This window comes from Ptychodera flava, chromosome 5 (assembly GCF_041260155.1).
Source record: "Ptychodera flava strain L36383 chromosome 5, AS_Pfla_20210202, whole genome shotgun sequence".
NCBI classification, from domain to species: Eukaryota; Metazoa; Hemichordata; class Enteropneusta; family Ptychoderidae; genus Ptychodera; species Ptychodera flava.
This window is the reverse complement of record NC_091932.1, coordinates 1,129,900-1,149,168: the sequence shown is the minus strand read 5'-3', so window position 1 is coordinate 1,149,168 and position 19,269 is coordinate 1,129,900. Positions and strand designations below refer to the sequence as shown.

General features: G+C 39.1%; 1 protein-coding gene across 4 annotated transcripts in view; it reads left to right on the top strand.

The window, feature by feature from the left end:
* Window positions 1–11,094: 11,094 nt before the first annotated feature.
* LOC139132402 (sterile alpha motif domain-containing protein 12-like) overlaps window positions 11,095–19,269 on the top strand; it is a 51,844-nt gene continuing 43,669 nt past the window's right edge. For 2 of the 4 annotated variants that reach the window (XM_070698749.1, XM_070698747.1), the window contains exons 1-3: window positions 11,382–11,528; window positions 16,506–16,595; window positions 17,656–17,779. In XM_070698749.1, coding sequence (XP_070554850.1) covers window positions 16,524–16,595; window positions 17,656–17,779 — 196 coding nt within the window. In that variant the 5' untranslated portion in view covers window positions 11,382–11,528; window positions 16,506–16,523. Of the gene's footprint in view, window positions 11,529–16,505; window positions 16,596–17,655; window positions 17,780–19,269 lie in introns of all 4 variants that reach the window. The other 2 variants (XM_070698750.1, XM_070698748.1) reach the window with 2 other exon arrangements.

Sequence of the window (19,269 nt, the reverse complement as noted above, 5' to 3'; positions counted from 1 at the left end):
CAACAAAACAAACAAACATGATTTTGTTTTGTTTGTATTATTTATGACACACTTATGGTTTTATTTGCATTGAAGATTTAACATTTAATCTTAAATCACCTGCAATCTGCTCATTTCATTGCTCATTTCCCAAAATCAGGATGGAAAATTCAAAATACCGACAGTAATCTAATAAAAACACATTCGCTTTTGTTAAAAAAAAACATCGCATCGGTAATAAGATAATTCACTGTAACAGTGTTCGCATTTACGCAAAAAATGAGTATATAGAAAACTCATAACAATTTAAAAAATGCGTAGAGAGTCGATCCAATTCGTAATAACATTACGCATTGGATTGTTAGGATTTATAATACATAAACGATAATAGTAAAATGTTTGCGAAAGCACTCTCCGCGACTGAGCTTTATAGGCGACAACCAGACGAGATGAGCGCCCGCTTGACGTTTAAAAATTTGTTGCAACATTTCTGTCAATCACTCATTTTATGTGGAACGTACGTTTCGGATTCTCTGGGTGTAGTCTGAAAAATTGGCATCGTAGCTCAGAGGCACGTTATCATGTCAGCTCATAGGGGATTCAATCTTTGATGATGACGATGATGATGATTAAATATTTAAAAATGAAGATAAATAAACATATATTTGGACTCAGTAAATTTGTTGTTATTGTTACTGTTATTGTTGTTGTCGTTGTTGATACTATTTGCAGAAAAGAACAAAGTATGTGCTGCAAATTTCAACACAGCCTAACTATACATGTGCGTCGCAAATTCAATACAGCCTAACTATACATGTGCGTTGCAAATTCAATACAGCCTAACTATACATGTGCGTTGCTGCCTAACTATACATGTGCGTTGCAAATTCAATACAGCCTAACATTAGGCGATTGAATTTTGCAACTTATAGTGTGGTCATGTCCGTGCGTGCGTCCGTGCGTGCGTGCGTGCATGTGTGCGTGCGTCCGTCCGTTCACACAGATATCTCAGAGATGCAAGAAGCGATTTCATTCAAACTTGGTACAAGGATTACTTCGTATGTCATACAGATGCACGTCGATTTATTTTTGGATACGATCCAATATGGCCGCCAGGCGGCCATTTTATTACGATTTTTTCATGTACAGAGCCATAACTCAGACATGTTTCAACCAATTTCATTCAAAGTTGGTACAAGGACATTGATCAATGTCATAGATATGCACGTCAATTTTTTTTGTGATACGATTCAATATGGCCCCCAGGCGGTCATTTTATTACGATTTTTTCATGTACAGAGCCATAACTCAGACATGTTTCAACCAATTTTATTCAAAGTTGGTACAAGGACATTGACCAATGTCATAGATATGCACGTTAATTTGTTTTGTGATACGATCCAATATGGCCGCCAGGCGGCCATTTTATTACGATTTTTTCATGTACAGAGCCACAACTCAGACATGTTTCAACCGATTTTATTCAAAGTTGGTACAAGGACATTGACCAATTTCATAGATATGTACGTCGATTTGTTTTGTGATACAATCCAATATGGCCGCTAGGCGGCCATTTTATTACAATTTTTTCATATACAGAGGCATAACTTAGGCATATCTCAACCGATTTTATTCAAAGTTGGTACAAGGACATTGACCAATGTCATAGATATGCACGTCAATTTTTTTTGTGATACGATATAATACGGCTGCTGTGTGGCCATTTTGTTACGATTTTTTCATATACAGAGGCATAACTCAGGCATATCTCAACCCATTTTATTCAAAGTTGGTACAAGGACATTGACCTATGTCATACATATGTACGTCGATTTTTTATGTGATACGATCCAATATGGTCGCTAGGCAGCCATTTTATTACGATGTTTTCATGTACAGAGCCATAACTCAGACATATTTCCACCAGTATCATTCAAAGTTGACATTGACCTATTTCATACATATGCTCGTCAATTTGTTTCACGTCATGTAGCAGTAACATGTCAATTATTGACGTTTTGTAAGTAGGCTGATATGTCAAGAAATGTACTGCATCAAATTCATATATGAAACTTTATACAGATGTTATCCGATGTTAAGCTCACATTGCAAAAGACATTTATCAGTGTCATTTTAATTAATTTGTAATTGCATAAGTAATGAACTTTCCTAATTAGGGTGATATAGCCACAAATTAATACAACGTCAAATGTGATGAAACTTGATACAGATGTTGATCTCATAGTGTTGTAAATACTGCATCAAACTTTATGAAATATGGTACCAGTGATAATCTGTTAAGTTTTAGAATTGTATGCAAAAATGTTTTGCAACATCCTGTTGATTAATTCCTAGTTGACTCATTTTATGAACTTTAGGATGGTGGCCTACATTGGTTTTATGTTTTCATCACCATGGAACTCATTCTTGGCCATTGAGCGCCATCTGTATCAAAGTATTTTTATCACAGACCTAATTAATGAAGAGGACTCTATCCTCTCTGAGGACATGTAATCAAAGTACCCATTATTAACAAGTGGGGACTGTGTCATCAACGATGACTTGTTCATACATAAACTAAATGTATTTTCGGAATCAAGTAGACCTTTCGAACGGGCTTTCTTCGGGAAAAAATATTCCATCGGCAAGGTGCCAGTGGCCGACGCCACATTTCTTTTTGACGCCATCGTTAAAAATGAGCTTAAAGATGACCTTCTTGGTCTTTTGGCCAGAGGTCCATATATCTTTCTTTCATGAATTTGACTTTGTTTGTTTACCGTCTATTAACTGTCTGTTCTGTGCTGTTTTGTGTCTATGTTTACAACTATTGTTATACGAATTCCGACCTAGTGTTATTGGACTATGGATTGGTATGATTGCGAATATTTTCATACTAATCAAACGAATTACACTGCTCGTAACAAATTAAAGACGACACCATAGGCGCGTCCTTCAGCCAATCACACTATTTAACAAATAAAAGATCGGGCTCAAAAAGTATGGGGGCCCGTTCTAGTCAAAATTATGTTTTATTAATTTTAGTATGTTAGAATTAATTTTATGTAGACTGGAATTAATTTACTAGCACCTCGATTTAATTGTATGTTTCTTTTAATTAATTTTTATATGCTTTAATTAATTTTGTGTAGTCATGCCGAATTAATTTTATGTGTTCCAATTAATTATTTCTGCTTATCTTTGCTGTAATTAATTTTATGTAGTCTAGAATTAATTTTACTAACATTTCAAATTATTTATATGTTTTTTATGTGCCGGAATTAATTTTATGTAGTCTAGATTTAATATATTAATTCCTTCAATTGATTTTGGGTTCAAAATGTTTTCACGTGCTGCAATTAATTTAATGTGTGCTAGAATTAATTTCTACTAGTGTCTTGAATTAATTTTGTGTTCAGTCGAAGTAATTATGTGTGTTCGCTCGAATTAATTATGTGTTTGAGCGAATGAATTATATGTGTTCGCTCGAATTAATTATATGTGTTTGCTCGAATTAATTATATGTGTTTGCTCGAATTATTTTCGGCCGATCCCACAGTCCTTTGCGCACGCTTTCTTAAATCAATATGGCAACTCCCGCCCGGAGTGGTATAGTTATTTAGGCGCTCGAACAGTGATCTGTGAAAATGGAAATCAATAAACTGATCACAAAAACTTTTGTAGTGTCTCCTGTCTGAGGGATCGTGTATGTGATTGCCCATAGAGCGAAGACCGACCAATTTTGTGTTTACGTCAGACCCAAACGTTCACCCTTTCTAATTCTATCGGCTTTGCCAATCATCCGCGTGTACTGTACATGTAGTGTAGTGCAGTGTACCGTAAGCGTACGCAGCATTCAAAAATGAAATCTACTGAACAGATATCACTGCACTACTCTACAGTAGGCCTACACGATGATTGGCAAAGCCCGATAGAAAGGGTGAACGTTCGCTTCTGACGTAAACACAAAATTGGTCGGTATTCGCTCTATGGGCAATCACATACACGATCCCTCAGACAGAAGACACTACAATAGTTTTTGTGATCAGTTTATTGATTTCCATTTTCACAGATCACGGTTCGAGCGCCTGAATAACTATACCACTCCGGTCGGGAGTCGCCATATTGATTTAAGAAAGCGGGCGCAAAGGACTGTGGGATCGGCCGAAAATAATTCGAGCAAACACATATAATTAATTCGAGCAAACACATATAATTAATTCGAGCGAACACATATAATTAATTCGCTCAAACACATAATTAATTCGAGCGAACACACATAATTACTTCGACCGAACACAAAATTAATTCAAGACACTAGTAGAAATTAAAGGGGAAATTTACCCAGACTTTCTTAGGTAATCAGGTCGTTATTTAGTGAAAAATAAACAAAATAGCGTTGGTTTCATTCACTTTCACTTGCGCATATTAGCGCAGTGGCCACAAGCTGAACACACGGAAACCGGAAGTGACGTGTCAAACTTGCTAGTCACAGCGGGTTCAAAGCGAGGTCACTTATAACCAAGCTCTTCTACGCCAAGTGGAGTACGCGTACATGGTACGCAAACCTCAGCGCTCGACTGAAAATCATAATGGCGAAGATAATCGGTAATAACTTCAAACCTGAACGAGCAATCAATGATCCAAGACTGACATCGTCAGAAAGTTACAGCGACTCGTGTTCGAAAAGTGACTATTCTAGCTCCGATGACGAAGTTCAAATTACTCTCGGCGATCAATCATGCCTGTCATTGTCAACCCAATCGCTGTGAAATAATGCCAACACCGAAGAAATGCCAATGCTCTAAAGAGATCGACATTAAAAGTGCAAGCATTTTAGTGTGTTACAGAACACCCTGATGTAGCCATGATTAGTCTAGAACCAGCGGTCCTGTCTACAGCGTTCCGTTTCTAGTGCCTGAGCGTACGTACAGTCTTGGCGCTGGGTTAGCCCTGCGTACCGTGCTGTGTGTAACGCCCGAAACACACAGCACGGTACACAGGGCCACAGGTGCTTAAATCAACCAGTGATCGCGAAGTCTCCTGTAAACGTACATAAATAGCCCCGGACAGTTTTCTTTTAGGCTTGTAGTTCAGTAGTTGGACCTGCAACTTTCGCTAAAAGCAGCCCTTCTCAAAGTGGTATTCGCAGAAACTTTATTTCTGCTCGACTTAAACATCGACACCGAGTGCTTGGCCCCTATATTCTGTAGCCATTCTATACACCGTATTATATTAGTGGAAAAGCTTACAGTTACACACGTCGACTGCTTCAATGACCAAGTTTACGACGTCACTTCCGGTATTTTAGTACACTGCTGTTTGTTAGCCAGTGAGTGAAAGTGAATAAAATTGACTCAAAAGCCTTTCAATGATCATATCAGTTTAATATTCGAAAATTAATTTTCAGGGTAAATTTCCCCTTTAATTCTAGCACACATTAAATTAATTGCAGCATGTGAAAACATTTTGAACCCAAAATCAATTGAAGGAATTAATATATTAAATCTAGACTACATAAAATTAATTCCGGCACATAAAAAACATGTAAATAATTTGAAATGTTAGCAAAATTAATTCTAGACTACATAAAATTAATTACAGCAAAGATAAGCAGAAATAATTAATTGGAACACATAAAATTAATTTAGCATGACTACACAAAATTAATTAAAGCATATAAAAATTAATTAAAAGAAACATACAATTAATTCGAGGTGCTAGTAAATTAATTCCAGTCTACATAAAATTAATTCTAACATACTAAAATTAATAAAACATAATTTTGACCAGAACGGGCCCCCATAAAAAAGCCACAAACGGGTATTCAGAAACTGTTTTATATTTGTGCAGTGCCATGCGGGGAAAGGGGTCGCGAAACTGCTAATCGTACGCGTGCCGTCTAACACAGCTGACAGTGCAATCCCGAAATTACAGGTCTATAAAAATAATCTAATTACATTAAAAGTAGCCAGGAAAAAATGCAAAACAGCCGGGTTATTTACCCAGCACCCGGCTTCTAAGGACAACACTGTATATCAGAGATATCTCAATGTTTTCAAATTGAAAGTTTGTTTTACAAAGCATCATACCACTGAGCCTCAAATTGCATCATTCAGTTAAAGTTTTCAGCGTGCCCTTTGGGTGCCAAACTTTAATACATCAGAGATATATGTAAGAAATCTTGATGTTTACAAATTGAAAGTTGGTTTTGCAAAATTTACTAATCATTATGGAATCTGCAATTCATATTAAAAGCATGAAAATCCTGATCCTTTTGTTTTCTCTATGAGAACTCAGTATGAGAGAGCAACATACACTAATATTTTACAAAACATTGATACAGTGACATATATTTTAGGAGAGAAAAATGGCAAGATAGTTTTCCTTCTCATTGATGCAACTATTTTCCTTCCTGTCCCAGGTTTTCAAATAAAAAGGCGGTTTTTTTTCAGGAGTAAAATGACAGTAGCTAAAGGCAGTTTTTGTCATTACTGGCTGCGCTTTCATGTTTCAACAACAAAAGAAAAGGTCCTCTCAGACATTGTGCACATCAGATTGGCTAAAACTTGTAAAAATAGCTTCTAGTGCTTCTCAGGAGGATGGCTGGCAACAGTCTAAATATCCACTGAAGTTTTTTGATTTACTGCTCTTCTCTCTTTGATAAAGTGGTTTACATCAATTTATGCATATATACATGTGGAAAGTGTGAAATAAATTTACAGCTCATTCAAAATACTGTATTCAAACTTTAAAATTGAACATTGAAAATTTTTATAGTACAATTAACATGTCAGGAATTTCACCAAAACACAATGACTGAATTAACGCGGCCAGCAGCCACCCATTTTGTGTGTTCATGTCTGGTCAGTTGACTCTGCATGTGTATTACGGTCAGAAACATCTTGACCGCCAACCCAAAATGCCATGTTGTAGCCAAACTTTGAGTCGTTGCAGGGAATTTACATTGCATAGCCCATTGCATATATGAGTGGCCGACATACCGTTATACCACAGGGCCTCATAAATGGCTATTTAAGTCAATATTACAGCGTTTTTCTTTCTTTTCCAATGTTACAAATAAACCAGCTGAAGAGCACAACACTTGTGTAGCTGTCTTTTGTGTAGCTTGTATGGCATGTATGGTGCGCCCTCAACGGGGAATATGATCATATGTAAATGCGACCTTTAGTTCCGTGACCTCTAGCCATGCCTACTTCCCTCGCCAAATGGCCGGCCATGCGTACAGACGTCGCTGTGTTTACTGTACTAAATTAGTACAGTAAGCATAGCGAGGACAGGAAGTAGGCATGGCTAGGGGTCACGGAACTAAATGTCACATTTACGAGGGCGCACTATACATGCCAATACAAGCTACACAAAAGACAGTTACACCACAGGGGGCAGATGAAAGTCCCCTGGGTTGGGGAGGAGGTTTTCTTTGTGCAACGGTTTACCTTTAATATTTGATTTTATTAATTTTGACTGTGATATTTCAAATAAAGCTTTCGACTCCAAACTGTCTGACTGTGTTTTCAATTCCTTATCTCCTCTTCAACCAGTGCACATACCACTCTAATTGCTGCGCAAACATTGCCAACTTGTTAATGACTGAGCGTATCAGCGGATTAGCTTATTTAAGTCAACACCACAGCCGTCCCACACGTAGTGAAATAAGGAAAGGGTTGAAGATCTCAGACACAGTGTCACAAAAAAACGCAAATCTGAGCAGATATAGAAGTCAATCGAAATTTAACGACTATCAAAAGCATCACCATACAGATGAACTGTTACATGCCAAAGTACGCCGTCTAAAATGGTCATCTTGAGCCAGAAAACCAACCTACATTTTTGAGTCGGCCATGGTCGGATGTCGTCCGTAAGAGCGGAAGTCGGAAGTAGAACCCTTTGACCTCAAACCTGTTTATTTCCAGTCCAGAAGTAAACATATTTCCCTTGATGTTATATAATGAAAAGTTCGTACATTCTATATAAGCACGCTACAAGACTGGTTTTAATCAATCCTACAAAATCAAAACAAGGATTCAATTTTTATCCTTTTTGCCAAAAAAAACGTTGATAACGGTGAGTTTGAGAACATAAACAAATCTTCTGAAAATTCTGCACAGAAAGAGCTGAAGGGTGAGGTATCACGTTTCTTGCCTCTCGCATCTTGCACATGCATCTACACAAACCTCCTTGATCAATCGAGGTTGTAGCTTCTTCAGCCACAGAAAAGGAGAATTTTTTCCTCCTTTTAGCGAGGCTCGGACAGCATCAACCGAACGAACACCGCTGCAGGCAGCGCAATATAGATTGATGTATGTCAGTATTATACACTATCTGTATTATTCGATGCCACCATCGATGCATCGTCACCGTACATCTAGCATGTATCGTAAACTTAGCACACCGTCATCGACTTTGACCATTGATGCAAAAAGTAGTCTATTTTTTACAAGTTAGTGTGTTTTTCCCTTCCGCGTCCATGTCAAGCGTAAGTTAGGCCTATAGTATTTTCCCCAAAGACGGACAGCTTTGTAAAAACGTCAGCGGCTGCGTTTATGTTGTTGCGCGGCACAACAGAGGGTCCACGCTGACTTTTATATATTTTCGCTGTATTTTTATGCACTTTCCACCATTATCATTCTTCAAACACGCAACTCAACGATGGCAGAACATAATATGAATGAGCTAAAAGCATGGACTTAGCTTTTTAAAGTCCTAGGGTAAGAAAATGCAGTCAGGAACTAAATCTATGTCATCAAAAATTTTGTAACGTTGCTGTTCTCCTTCAGGCCGTTCAGAAATTATTTTAATTTTTTCTGAGCTGTCTCTCCACAGGGCTGTTGTTTTTGACTTTTAACTTTTCTACATTTTCTCTCCTGATCGGTCGGACGGTAGCCTAGTTGATTTCATAACAGACAAGGAGCTTCAGTTTCTCTCCACGATAATATTTTAAGCGTCCACGGTCGTAGATTTCAGGTTTCCGATTTTTTCCCAATATTTTCTCTCAACAACCGATCGCGCCAGGTCGTGGCTGTAAAGTGTTGAATTTTCACAACATGTTTCTCAACGACCGTGGCTTTCAGGTATTCGACTTCATTTTCTGTCCACGGCCGGTTGAGGTCGTGGCTGTAAAGTGTTAAATTTTTCCCGACATTTTCTCAACAATCGGTCATGAGGTTACGGTTTCAAGCTTTGAATCCGACTTTTTTCCCTGTATTTTTTTTCAACGATGGGTCGTGAGGTCGTGGCTGTAAAGTGTTGAATTTAGCCCGACGTTTTCTCAATGATCAGTCATGAGGTTATGGCTTTCAGGCTTTGACTTTTTTTTTCTGGTAATTTTTCTCAACGACCGATCGTGAGGTCGTGGCTGTTAGTGTAAAGTGTTGAATATTTGCCAACATTTGTCTACACGACCGGTCGCGAGGTTGTTGCTTTCAGGTTTTCGACTTTTTTCAGTAATTTCTCTCAATGGCCGGTCACTAGGGAGCTCCTTTATTGTTTATTTATGAATAATAAGATGTTTAGCTTCCTGTTTATTTACGAATTCATGAATATTTTAAGCGTCCACTAGTTTTACGGACGACATCGTGACACTGTGTCTGTGATCTTCAACCCTTTCCTTATTTTAATGCGTGTGGGACGGCTGTCGTGTTGACTCAATCACTTAATATATCCGCTGATACCGACAGCGGATTAACAAGTTGGCAATGTTTTCGGAGCAATTACAGTGGCGTATACACAAGTTGGAGAGGAGATAAGGACTTGTCGGTAATATATAAAGCAGTCAGACGGTGTGGAGTCGAAATCTGTATTTGAAATACCACAGTCAAAATTAATAAAATTACTTGTAGTAACAAAGAAAGCAGTCAGACGGTTTGGACTTGAACTTTATTTGAAATATCACAGTCAAAATTAATAAAATCAAATGAGGTAAACCGTTGCACAAAAAACTCCCTCCCCACCCCAGGGGACTGATTTCTTTCCCCTATGGTTACACAAGTGTTGTGCTCTTCAGCTGGTTTATTTGTAACATTGAAAAAGAAAGAAAAACGCTGTAATATGGACTTAAATAGCCATTTATGAGGCCCTGTGGTTATACATAAAAAATTTACAGGCAACAAGTTTGTTGGTAAAAACCAAACTATATTTATGTACACTAGATCATGGAGGTAGCAGAGATAGTTTTACAAGAAAGAAATTGAATTTCAGCAAGCCCACTGACTGTCAAAACGACTTAGATTATCAGAATACCTTATCTGTAGTCTTTGCAGTGTTGCTTTTAAAAATGATTTGGTTATTTGATGAAACGTTTTCAAAATATCTTCTCGAAAACACTGAATGTTTCACGGAGGACTTTATTTTGGCTACAACAATTGCTAAACCGCAGCGATACATTAGTGAACCACTCGCCTCAAATGCGTCTTGCATGCTCACTGTTGTACTTGTCAGAGTTGGTAGCTCAGAGTTGCAGAAAATAGTGATGCAGTCCAAAACCGTTCGCTCAAACCTAAATGTATGATCTGCTCTTTCTGTAATTTTTCGACACAATACTTTCCAGGCACAGTTGCGAGTGTAGTGATACATAGCGGCCGCCGCGTAGTATGCATAGAATAAGTGTAGTTTATGCTGCGTTCCGATGTTCTCTTCCGTAGCCTAATCACCTAATTTGAGGCTACGGAAGAGAACGTCGGAACGTACCATAAACTACACATATACAAACTACCCTGTAAACATCACGCCTGTGTCCGGGCATGGAGGTCCGGGCTCGAGGCTCGGCTCCATGCACTGAGCAACTTAGCTGTGATATCACAGCGGTACTTGTGGCGTGTATCGAACGCGCTCGGGTCATTGGGGTCATCGGGACTGTGGCGATGACCCGAATGACCCGAGCGCGTTCGATACACGCCACAAGTACCGCTGCGATATCACAGCTATGTGCAACTGTGCACAATGGTTCTACTCCGGAATAAAAAGGACGCGATGCGTACGCCGTTCTACATACTCAGTACGCCCAAATAATCACGTGATGCCGGTACAAACAAACCCACATGTGTACTGAACGCGTATGGAAATACACGTACGTCTGTGCGCGTTTGCGCACATGGCTTTGTTTGTACCGTGGTCGATTCGAATTCCGGGTTTGGCCTATTGTATGATGCCGATCTGGAGATCGTGGCCGAACAGGTCTATTGATTCCATATCAGATTTCCATCGACAAAATCAGCCGTAAATTAGCTCTGCCACGTCCCCCTTTCACTTTTTCCTTGCTATAAAACAGGCCACAAAGTCCGGAGAGACGATTGTTTTGGTGGACGAGGCGCTAGGCGGGGCGGGGACTAGGTCCGATGGATTCCACTTATGGATTCAGCCTCTTTATCTCAGGGTCACCAACAGAGGGCGAAGACGCAAAGGACGTGCACGGTCACTGCGCAGGGAAGCGACCCATCGCCATCGGACGATAGTGGCCGTAGACTTCGGTGAAATGACAGACATGTAAGCAGTAAAATTTTGATATGTAAATCAAAAGAAAAGCGCAAAAGAAGGTAGGTATAATAACTTCATGCTGTGGTGTGAGTACAGGCCATGTTAGCTCTGCATGGTGTTACCGGCGTTATACTAGGGTTATACGAATGTTACTGGGTAGCTGTGGGTCCATAGCTGTGGTGTTTTCAGACGGGATTCCTGCCTTTTTCGGGCTGGTTTTGACTTTTCCGATTTTTAACCCCGCCACCACAGCTATGGGATATTCCATATTCCAGAAATCCGCTCAAAATTCACTGAAATATCACCTTCTAGGTTTTCTCGACATGACTACCCGGAGACCGCCATTCAGTTTAGCTCATTATGGTTGTTCCAGCCGTTGTATGTCGGCTCTATAAACCCATAGAGGTTTCTGGACAACTGGACCCCAAACCGACTGGACCCCAGTCAACTCGATGATAAACTGGTTGAATTTTGCTGTTTGATTGGAGTCTGTATGTTCCTGTTAGTAATCTAGTCTTGATGACGGCATGTTGAGTATCTCTCCGTTGTTGGCCACACTGGACCAGCATAGATGAGGACCGTTGTTTATTCTCTTCTGAGTGTCCTTTATTGTGGATAGGGGTGATAATGCCTGTTTTGAGAACATGTGGGACGTGACCAGTGTGAAATATTTTATTGATTATGGCAAGAAGATGAGAGGCAATCAGTTCTGGATCGCATTTCAGGTGTTCAGTAATTCCATGAAAGTCTGGTGCTTGTTGTTGGGCAATGAGTTGAGATGTCTTAGCAGCTCATCGTAAGTGATACTGAAGTTTTTTGGAGATTGATATTTCCACATAGTATCCAGTAGATTCAGATCATTATCAACTTGGGTTAGATAGTCCCCATCGAAGTGTTCAGAAGCGACTGGTTTTGCTAAGTTCTCAAAGTGGGTCTTAAAGCCATTAATAATACCAAATACCGAAAAGAGCTTATATGATGAGTCGGTGGCGTCTGTATGTATGTATGTGGGTATGTATGTGCAGATGTATGTCTGTCACATGCAAAGGATCCCATAACGCCAAAGCTACCATCTCAGTATTTGGCGTACAGGTAGATGCAGGGGTTGAGAGGTGACGTTGTTCAAATGAACACGTCAGTGTCAAAAATGTGCAAATTAGGTAAGGAAAAGGGAAATCCTGCAAATGTGCAGGAGTGATGGCATGCCAGTGACTGAAACAGGCTACTCCAGTCCACTGACCTTGAGTCATTTCCTGTCATTGTTTATGAACTGTTACATATTAAGGGGTGGACCATTTGATATCCTGGGGGGGGGTCTGGAAGATTTTCAAAAAAAATTCCCAGCAGATACAAGGGGAAAAAAAATTCTGCTTTAGATGACTTATCAAAAAAAACTGGCAAGCTAATGTGGAAGAAAAAAAATCTATCACAGTATCAGCAAGAACCTTTTGGGATGTAACTTTTTCATTTCCGTGCACCCTTCTTGTCTTTCCAAAAGCCTCTTGAAATTCATTTTCAGTTACATTTGGCTTTTTGAATTGTTCACTGATTCTAGATAAGTGAACACACTCTATAGATACATGCATATCATCTCTTGTGTGTTGACCGATAAATAATATTGTTCTCTGGTATGATTGAGACATGAACAGATGGCACTGACAAGTCAAATGACAGAATTTCAGAAGATGTTTAAAACAAAAGTGTCATCGTCAAGTATTATAATCCGTGGCACATTTCGGCCAACCAATAAACCAATGTGCATTTTCATAAAAGAAAATGGAAATGGAACTAATTTTCAATTTTCAAATGATTTTATTATCTTCATTATTAACTTTTAGGCCTATTTCTAAATTTAAAATCTTTGGGCTGAGATTGAAATATAGGAAACAGGTATCATATGTATAGGTGTGTGTACTGAGGATGGCACTTTGCGGCCATTCAAATTTCCCTCTGACAAACTCTATTTCCCACAATGCACGTTACCGTTTTTTCAATTTCCAATATACCAAATGTCCAATTTTCCCATTCCATTTGGGCCGTGGCCCAGTATCTTTTCATTACTATAGCAGAAATAACTCTATCGATTTGGAATTAAGGTGTAACATTTATCTCAGTGTGACCAAATATACTGGGGGAGAGCTTGGTTATGATAATTCGCACAAGATACTTTTAAAAATTTGCGGGAATGAAGGACTGGTCAGTTTCTTTGGCCTAGGAGGCCGGTAAATGGGGTCACCGTGTTTTTTACTTTGGTGATGGGGTCACCTATTTTGAAATGCCCAATTGGGGGTCAGTGTGTTTTTAAATTTCGACGCGGGCTCATACTTGCCTAAAATGCATCAAATGCATTGTGCTAGCCATGAATTTCATCATTCAGTTTCATACCCTGTTTTTGACTTTGGTGATAGGGGGGGTCACCATGTTTTTAAAATGCCCAATGGGGGGGGGGGGGGCAGTGTGTTGTTGAATTTCAACACGGCTCATACTTGCATAAAATGCGTTGTGCCAGCAACAAATTTCAATATTCAGTTTACTTTTGTCATTCTTGTTTTTCTGGTTTAAATATTTCTTGTTGTTTTTCTGGTTGTACTGTGCAGAAATGATTGTCATAAGATCAACTTTGGGTCACTATAAATAATTTGCAAAAAAGCTAGGTCATAAATATGCATGGCGGGGGGCAGACAGAGTTTCCTCTGAGTTTGTGCTGGAATCATGTTGCAACTACAGAATTACGTGCCATTGTTCTTCATTACACTTAATATTGTATAGGGATCAGTCGTTCTGTCTAAAAATAGAATTAATTGTTATTTCATATACGTTTGTATGACAACTATGCCCAGTCTCCCTCAGATGGAAGCAGTTCACGTAGGTACACAAGGTCAAACCCTGCAGCAGTGCAGGTATAGATTTTCTGTATTGTGTAAAAATGTTGGACAAAAATTGGCAATTTTTACCATGATAACAGCCTATTGTGTTTAACAACGGACGTATTGTGCCATATTATCATTACAATGGTAACTGCACTGCCCACCTTCCACTTGCAAGCTAAAAATTATAGCATTCTGTCTAAAAACTGGCAATTTTTAAATCTAGTTATCGACACAGGGGCGCTTTTCTAAAATTCAGTCCCAGCATTCTTTGCGTATTCCTTCATTAATATGCACGACAGTTTTCTCCAATTTTCTATTTTTTAGACGTGATATTAACGATCTTTTGTACCAGCGACAAGGTGGATAACAATACTTACTGGCTAATAAAAGAGATGTATTTTATAAATGGCATGTTATAAAATAATAATTTGCACGTTTGGTATAAATTTGTTTATTTACGAGTACACAAAAAAAACATGGCGGCGCCCATGAATGTAGGGTACACTTTCAGTTACTTGCATAGTTTTTTATGAATCTGCGCTGCGTAGTCAGTAAGCTGCTGGCGCGACTTTTATGAAATTTAATTTCGAGAATGTTCCATGTGGTAACTTTTTGACTCGTGTTTCAAACCGGGTAAATAATGAACTTGACCGGGTCGGACTGACAACCTTGGATGTACGGAACACGGAGGCCCATTTACCACAGCACTGTGTTGAGTGAGTGCTATGTTGGTGTAAAAGCCTAAATTTCCTGATCATTTTCTGCATGCCCATGCTCATTTCTAATCATACCATGACAAGAAAACATCCCTTATCAAGATTAGATAACTACTGAGTACAAATTGAGATTGCTTCTGGTGGTAAACAGGTTGTTTCAGAAGTCAGAAGTTCTTGTCAATCAGTTGTTTACATAACAGGCTAATGTCAACAAATAGCCAGACTGCTTGTAACACTAGAGGGCGTTTGAAAGGTACTACAGTCACTTGGCCGGACAGTAACTGCTCTGGCAAGACAAGCCAAGTGACTTGGGGCCAGTCTACTGTAGTCTAGGATCTACTAGTATCTTAATCAACCCCCAGATATGTTGTGCCAGTATGTGCTGTGGTGAAGGGGTATCAAGACAGCTATTTACCAACCCCTAGATACATGTGCTGTGCCGTACTAGTATCACGACAATTAATAAACCTCTAGGTATGCTGTGCTAGGGTGTACCTTGGTGAAAGGTTGTGTTAGGATAGTTAACCAACCCCCTGATATGCTGTGCTAAGGTGTGCTATGTTCAATGGGCATCAGGACACCAACCTTGAGATATGCTCTGCTAGGGTGTGTCACGGTAAAGGGGTATCAAGACAGTTAACCAAACTTGAGACATGCTCTGCTAGGGTGTGTCACGGTAAAGGGGTATCAAGACAGTAAACCAACTTCCAGGTATGTTGTGCAGTGTTTAAAGCCGCACTTTTCAATCCCAGGTTCTCGCATTAGTGGAGTTCTCCTCCCAGTCAAACGCTTGGCAAGTATGATTTTTGATTTCTGTAACATTGATTACACAAACTGATCTCAACCTTTTGTCACATTTTGCTAATCCTGCAAACAGACTTTATGCAAGCTTTTGATTGACGGTCAGTTCAAATCGCCAACGGTCATTGATTCCCCACCACAAACGCTCGAATTTCCTAAAAATGTCTTCTAGTAGCGTTACACTTTGAATATAACCACAGAGTTCGATCGGCAGCAACTTTGCGCTGACCGCTTGGCAGTCTGTTTGTGTTTTTGCGGCCGGGGAAAACTAAAAAGAGGCATTTTCTGGAGCGTGTGCCCGCGTGTTGCCTGTTTGGTGTCCACTTACACAATGAACGCCGCCATACCTTGGCGTCCTTTTAAAGGGAGGCTCCGCCTTTAAGGGATATTTGGACAATTAATCAACCCCAGGTATGCTGTGCTTGGTATGCTGTTGTCAGAATAGTTAACCAATCCCAAGGTTGTGCTAGGGTGTGCAATGTTGAAGGGGTATCAGGACACTTAACCAACCACCAGACATGTACATTCCAGGATTTTCCTGCCCACCAGCTGGTAGGTAAACTTCCAAGGATTGTAAGTTTCCAAGAACCGGTGAACTGTTTGTGTAGAATCTTAGGTGCTTGAAATGGGATTTCTATTTTATTTCCAGCTCAGAAAAAATCCTGAAATGAGTGAGAAACAGAGTATGGAGCCGACTCTTACAGATTCATTGGGAGATTCAACAAAGACACTCAGTAAGGTCAGTGTCTATTACAACTTAGTATGTCTGTTTCTGAGTTACAGTGCAACCTACACACACTTGCGTTACACCATTCGCAGCTTCAATATTCATCTCTGTATTTTTCATTATCAAACACCCCTCCATCTTATGTTAAATATTCTGTAATCCCAATTTAATTCATAATGTGCCATGTAGCAATAATACGCTTCAATTTAATTGTAAATATTTACTGACTGCCAGTGGCATTAAAAATATATTGAGAAATGCAACGAGCTAGAGGTTTCATCTCATTTTGCATTTCACTAACAAGAATTCTTTCAAACATGCTTCTAAAGCCTTTGTTATGGCTAACCACTGTTATGGCTAAGAATGTCATTTCTGATTGTCATAGTGTTACTGATTCTGTCATTTCAAAATGTTCTGCATAATGAAACATGTTTTGTTGATCCAGTTTCTGCTTTTAAAGGTAGGGGGAGCCTATAAATACCCCCCATTCATAATCCAACATGAGTGGCACATGGTAGCAACGTCAACAAATGCTCCCAAAAATCTGGATCTTTCAAGAACCATGGTGTAAATTAAAGCACTGTTCCAACATATTGTATTCTGTGAATACTTGTGGAATCACCTTGTTGGCAAAATTCTCTCATTTTTTCCATTTTAAGCTGCTTTTTGATGCCAAAAGAAATACCATATGCTACTGCTGCTAAATAATTTGTCTAAACCAGTTTAACAAAATTTGACCTCTAAAAGTAGCTCTCTTTGATGCAAGAAAATGACTCTATATTATGTCTACTGGGCTTGTACAAAGAAAGTTCAAGAAATTCCTAAGTTGACTCAAAGATTTCAGAAATGATGTAAGGTGTTTTTTTTTTGCCACCAACTTTGCATCAGTTTTGTTCTCTGAGTGAATAACAAACGACACATTGAAAAATGCATATAAATCAAAGAATAATGGATGTACTAAAAATAATCTTCAGCAAATGGAGAACTGCTCACTGATATCTTTTACTATCAATATCACCATTCTAAAGAGTGGCAAATTGATCTAAACAATATTTTATTGTTCTGAATATAGAAACGATCAAAGCCAAAACCAGTCTTTCTGTGGGGTGTACAAGAAGTTACTCGATGGTTACGACGTCACTGCCCTACGTACTATGGTCTGTATGGCAACATCTTCTCTGAGCATGAAATTTCAGGTAAAAGTTATTAAAATTACTTTCAAGTTTTCACTTCTAGTCTATAATTCGTTCCCATGGACACTGTCCGGGGGGACTTATAGGTTTGGTCATGTCCGTGCGTGCGTGCGTGTGTGCATCCGTCCGTCCGTTCACGCAGATATCTCAGAGATGCAAAGAGATGCAAGGAGCAATTTCATTCAAACTTGGTACAAGGATTACTTCATATGTCATACAGATGCACGTCGATTTGTTTTGTGATACGATCCAATATGGCCGCCAGGCGGCCATTTTATTACGATTTTTAGTCCTTTGTGCCCTGTGGGCACAAAGTACTAATGTGATGACGCGGCCTCTGTTGTTGCATTCAGTGGGCCGTATGCTGTGGACGCAGGTATCTCAGAAACGCTTCAGTAACTTTTTCTGAAATTTGGTCTGGTGGTCACTTGGACATGTATCTCAAACGGTCTTTTTTCTTTTTTTGATTGAATCATTTTAAAGTCACTTTTTTAGCTTTTTTCTGAAAACCACTATTTTCAATTTTTCCTCAAAACCACTGATTTGATTATTGTGATATTTGGCATGGGTGTTCGTATAGTTGCAATGCCGTCAGAAATGTTCAAAATTTGGTGATACATGCCTTGTATTATTTTTAAACAATATTTTTATCCATTTTAATTTTATATTTACTTGATTTTGCCTCGCTTTCGTTAAAGCTACCGTCTGCGCATGCGCACAATTCTAGGACAATTCTGAGTTGAAGAATCGAATCGGACGCCATCTTGTTTCTTGGTGTGGGTACATTTTTTACGTCTCACTGTGTATTTCAATATGTTCTATAGTTACGAGGTTGACAGTGATGCACATTTGCGGCTGTCGTGTAATTTTTGGTACGAAAGGCGCCTTTGATCGACTGAAGAATGATGGCCTCCGTAGGCGATAAACACCGGTACCGGCAGGCATATCAGTTCTACTGAGGAAGCAATCCACTGGCCCGTATAAGTCAGGGGCTCACTTAGGGGAGAACCACATGATTTTCGGGGGGGGGTGGTATGGAGGATTTTGAGAAAAAAAAATGTCACCAGGTCAAATAAAAGAAAAAAATTAAGCCTGTTAATGGCTTGAGAAAAAAAATTTCATAACAGACAGAAATAAAAAAGGAATTGTCACAATGCAGTTGAAATGAGCAAATTTTTGGAAACTTCATCCTCATGTATTCTTTGCTGGCATGCTGCCATAGGCAGCGCAAATGTTTTTACCACAAGCAATTCTTATGTTGTTGTTTTTTTTCAGCGCTTACGATATAAGCATTCACTACTTTACACCTCAGTGCACTCGATGTTTCCCTTCCCTTTTCTGACCCAAGAAATCATATTTCAGGATTTCCGTTGCAATATCTCAATGGTATAGGCAATATCTAGATGGGACTATTTGACTTCTGTAAATTGTGAAAATTTAAAACACAAGACAGGAGTCAATAAACTAGTGTTAAAACCAATACATTATTCTCT